The sequence below is a fragment of the Myotis davidii genome, unplaced genomic scaffold (assembly GCF_000327345.1).
Source record: "Myotis davidii unplaced genomic scaffold, ASM32734v1 scaffold69, whole genome shotgun sequence".
Taxonomy (NCBI): Eukaryota; Metazoa; Chordata; class Mammalia; order Chiroptera; family Vespertilionidae; genus Myotis; species Myotis davidii.
Genome location: NW_006300363.1, coordinates 3117514 through 3120213, shown reverse-complemented (window position 1 = coordinate 3120213; position 2700 = coordinate 3117514). Strand labels below are relative to the sequence as shown.

The 2700-nt window shown below is 60.1% G+C and overlaps 1 protein-coding gene across 2 annotated transcripts in view; it reads right to left on the bottom strand.

The window, feature by feature from the left end:
• CD79B (CD79b molecule) overlaps nt 1-170 on the bottom strand; it is a 5819-nt gene extending 5649 nt beyond the window's left edge. For both annotated transcript variants that reach the window (XM_015572458.1, XM_006776708.2), the window contains exon 1: nt 20-170. In XM_015572458.1, the coding sequence (XP_015427944.1) occupies nt 20-86 (67 nt within the window). In that variant the 5' untranslated portion in view covers nt 87-170. The remainder of the gene's footprint in view (nt 1-19) is intronic.
• Between the last annotated feature and the right edge of the window lie 2530 nt (nt 171-2700).

Genomic DNA, 2700 nt, shown 5'->3' with positions numbered 1-2700 from the left:
CCCGCTGGAGGGGCTGTACCTGACAGAAGCATCAGCAGCACCACCAGCCCGTTGCTGGGCACAGGAGACAGAGCCAGCCTGGCCATGGCCACCCCTCGGTCTCTGATCCCAAGCCCGCGATGACGACGACGAAGGCTCCTGGAGGGAAAACGTGTAACTGCCTGGGCTGTAGCCTGTCCCCTCCCCGCCTCTTCCCCACCAGGCCCCTTCCTGCCATGCAAATCGGGACCCTGGGGAGGCACCGGCTCCCTGGGGACCCTGCGGAAGGGCGGGCTCTCTTGTCAGCTGTGCTGCTAAGGCTCAAGAGCCATCCCAGCTTGATACCACAGCTCGGTCTATAGTGGGATCCCTGGGAGGCCGGGACCTCTGAGTCTTCCGAGGACAGCTTTCCTGCGTCTCCACCCCACGGGGACCCTGCAGCCTCCCCCTTGAAGCCTGGATTCCCAGGCACTTAGCTGAGTACACATGGGGCCTGTAGATGAACTTGAGAGTGACCCCTCTGCCCTGGACCAGCCTGGGCCCTTAGGGAACAGGAGCACCAAGAAAGGATTGTGTGGGGCCCTAGCCGGTTTGACTCAGTGGATAGAGTGTCGGCCTGCGGACTGAAGGGTCCCGGGTTCGATTGTGATCAAGGGCACATGCCCGGGTTGCGGGCTTGATCCTCATTAGGGGACGTGCAGGAGGCAGCCAATCAGTGATTCTCCCCCAAGGGAGGGAGGAAGGAAGGAGTGGGGTGAAGGGGAACAGCCACGGGGTCCAGGCCAGGCACTGGGAGGGCCCAGAGCACAGCTGCTGGCTGGAGTGCAAGCAGCCATGTTAGAGGTTGATGGAGACGTGACCCTGTGGCGTAAGGGAGCCACAGAGGTTCTTGAGCAAGAGCAGGCCAAGTGCGGGAGCCCCTTGGGAGGAGATTTGGTCCAGGCCCTGGTGTGAGGCCTCCTCCCCTCACTCACTTGGTGGGAGGTTTTGCTGGGAGCTGCTGAAGGGGGTGGACTTAGGAGGAGGCGGCTTAGAGAAAACCCACCTCTCAGCCTCAGGGACTCCCCGGGCACTGAGTGTTGTCCATCGCTCCAGGTGTCTTTGGGAGGCGGACAGACAGGAGGCGACAGTTGGGAAGGCTCAGGTTCTGAAACTCAAAGGCCCTCTGGCTTTTCTCACCAGTCAGCGGAGTGGTGGGTGGAACGGCAGTGGTCAGGAACCTGTCTAGCTTCGTAAACTCTGTACCTGTGGGTCAGACACAGCCTGTGCCCCTGAGTGGTGGTGGCAGGGTGCACAGCGGTGCGGGCAGGCTTGCTCACCAGCCTGCAGCCCAGCCCGGCCCGGCCCGGCTTTATGTTTCCTGGCAGCCTCTTTTCTCTCTTGTCCCCTCTCTATCCTCCTAACCTCCAGGAGGGAGGATAGATGCCTCGCGTCCTCTGCCTGTGTCTCATTCTCCCCACCACCCTCCATTTTTCAAACAGCCTGTGCACCGGTGGGTCTGGGTTCCAGGAGCTGTGGACCCGCCTCTCATGCCAGGCTTGGCAGCGAGGAAGGCAGCGGTCTGCAGGCTGCCCTCTCGGCCCCAGGCCTCGGCCTCACCTGGCGCAGTGGGGGCCGCCCCCCGAGGAGCAGGGGCCAGGACCCGCGCTACGGAGAGTGGGGACAGGAGGGTTTGGGTTTCATCCAGGGAGCGGCTTGTTCCCCGCAGCCCCAGATGTTCTTGCTGTTTCCAGATGTTGCAAATGAAAAACATTTCCCTGAAAAGGTGCCAGATGTTCAGTTCACAGAACAAACAGTCTAGGACTATAAACATCAACTGAGGTCAGCGTGGGGGCCACCAGCCTCTGGTGCTGGTGGGGGTGTTTGGAGACCCTCCCAGCAGAAAGGGGGTTGATCCAGGGGGGTCTCTTCCCTTAGCAAAGTTCCTCCTGATGATTTAGGCCTTGGTTAGCTTTGGGGCTTGTGTCCCCCAAAGTTGGGAGGATAATTGGGGAAGGCATGGGGTACACGTGTGTGTGTGTGTGTGCGTGTGCATGTGTACCCTTGCATGGGGTGTTGCCCAGGCTGTGTGGCTTTGGGCCTGCTCAGGAGCTGGTCCTGGGGCTCAGGGTGACTGTAGGGGCACCAAGACTACGAGAGGCAGTTGGCATCCTCCAAACACACACATCCATGCCCCCTGGAGGGACACAGATGCAGATGTGTCCTTTGGACTCATTCCTATTCATGCCAGGCAGGGATCCACTTTCAGGAGGGGTGGGGCAGGGTTATTTGTCGTAGTTGGGACCGCGCTGTTCTCTCCCAGGTGACAACAGTACCGAGCTCTGTCCGGGCTTCGTGATGCCTTTTCTTTCCTGGAACCCGGGGCCTCGGCTCCCCTGGGCTGGGCATCCTGACATCTGGCAGCTTCCGCCCCACTCTTCCAGGAAGGCGGCTTCGAAACAACAGGTGGGGTCCTGGCCGGGTGGCTCAGTGGGTTGGAGCGTCGTCCATACACCAAAAGGTTGCAGGTCCGGGTCCCAGGCAGGGTACAGACCTAGGCTGCAGGCTCGATCCCGCATCGGGATGCGCACAGGAGGCAACTGATTGAGGTTTTACTCTCACATCAATGTTTTTCTCTCTCTCACTCCCTTCTTCTCTGAAATCAATAAAAACACATCCTCGGGTGAGGATTAAAAACACACACCAAGAGGTGAGGGGGAGGGGACCAGGAGCACAAGAGTT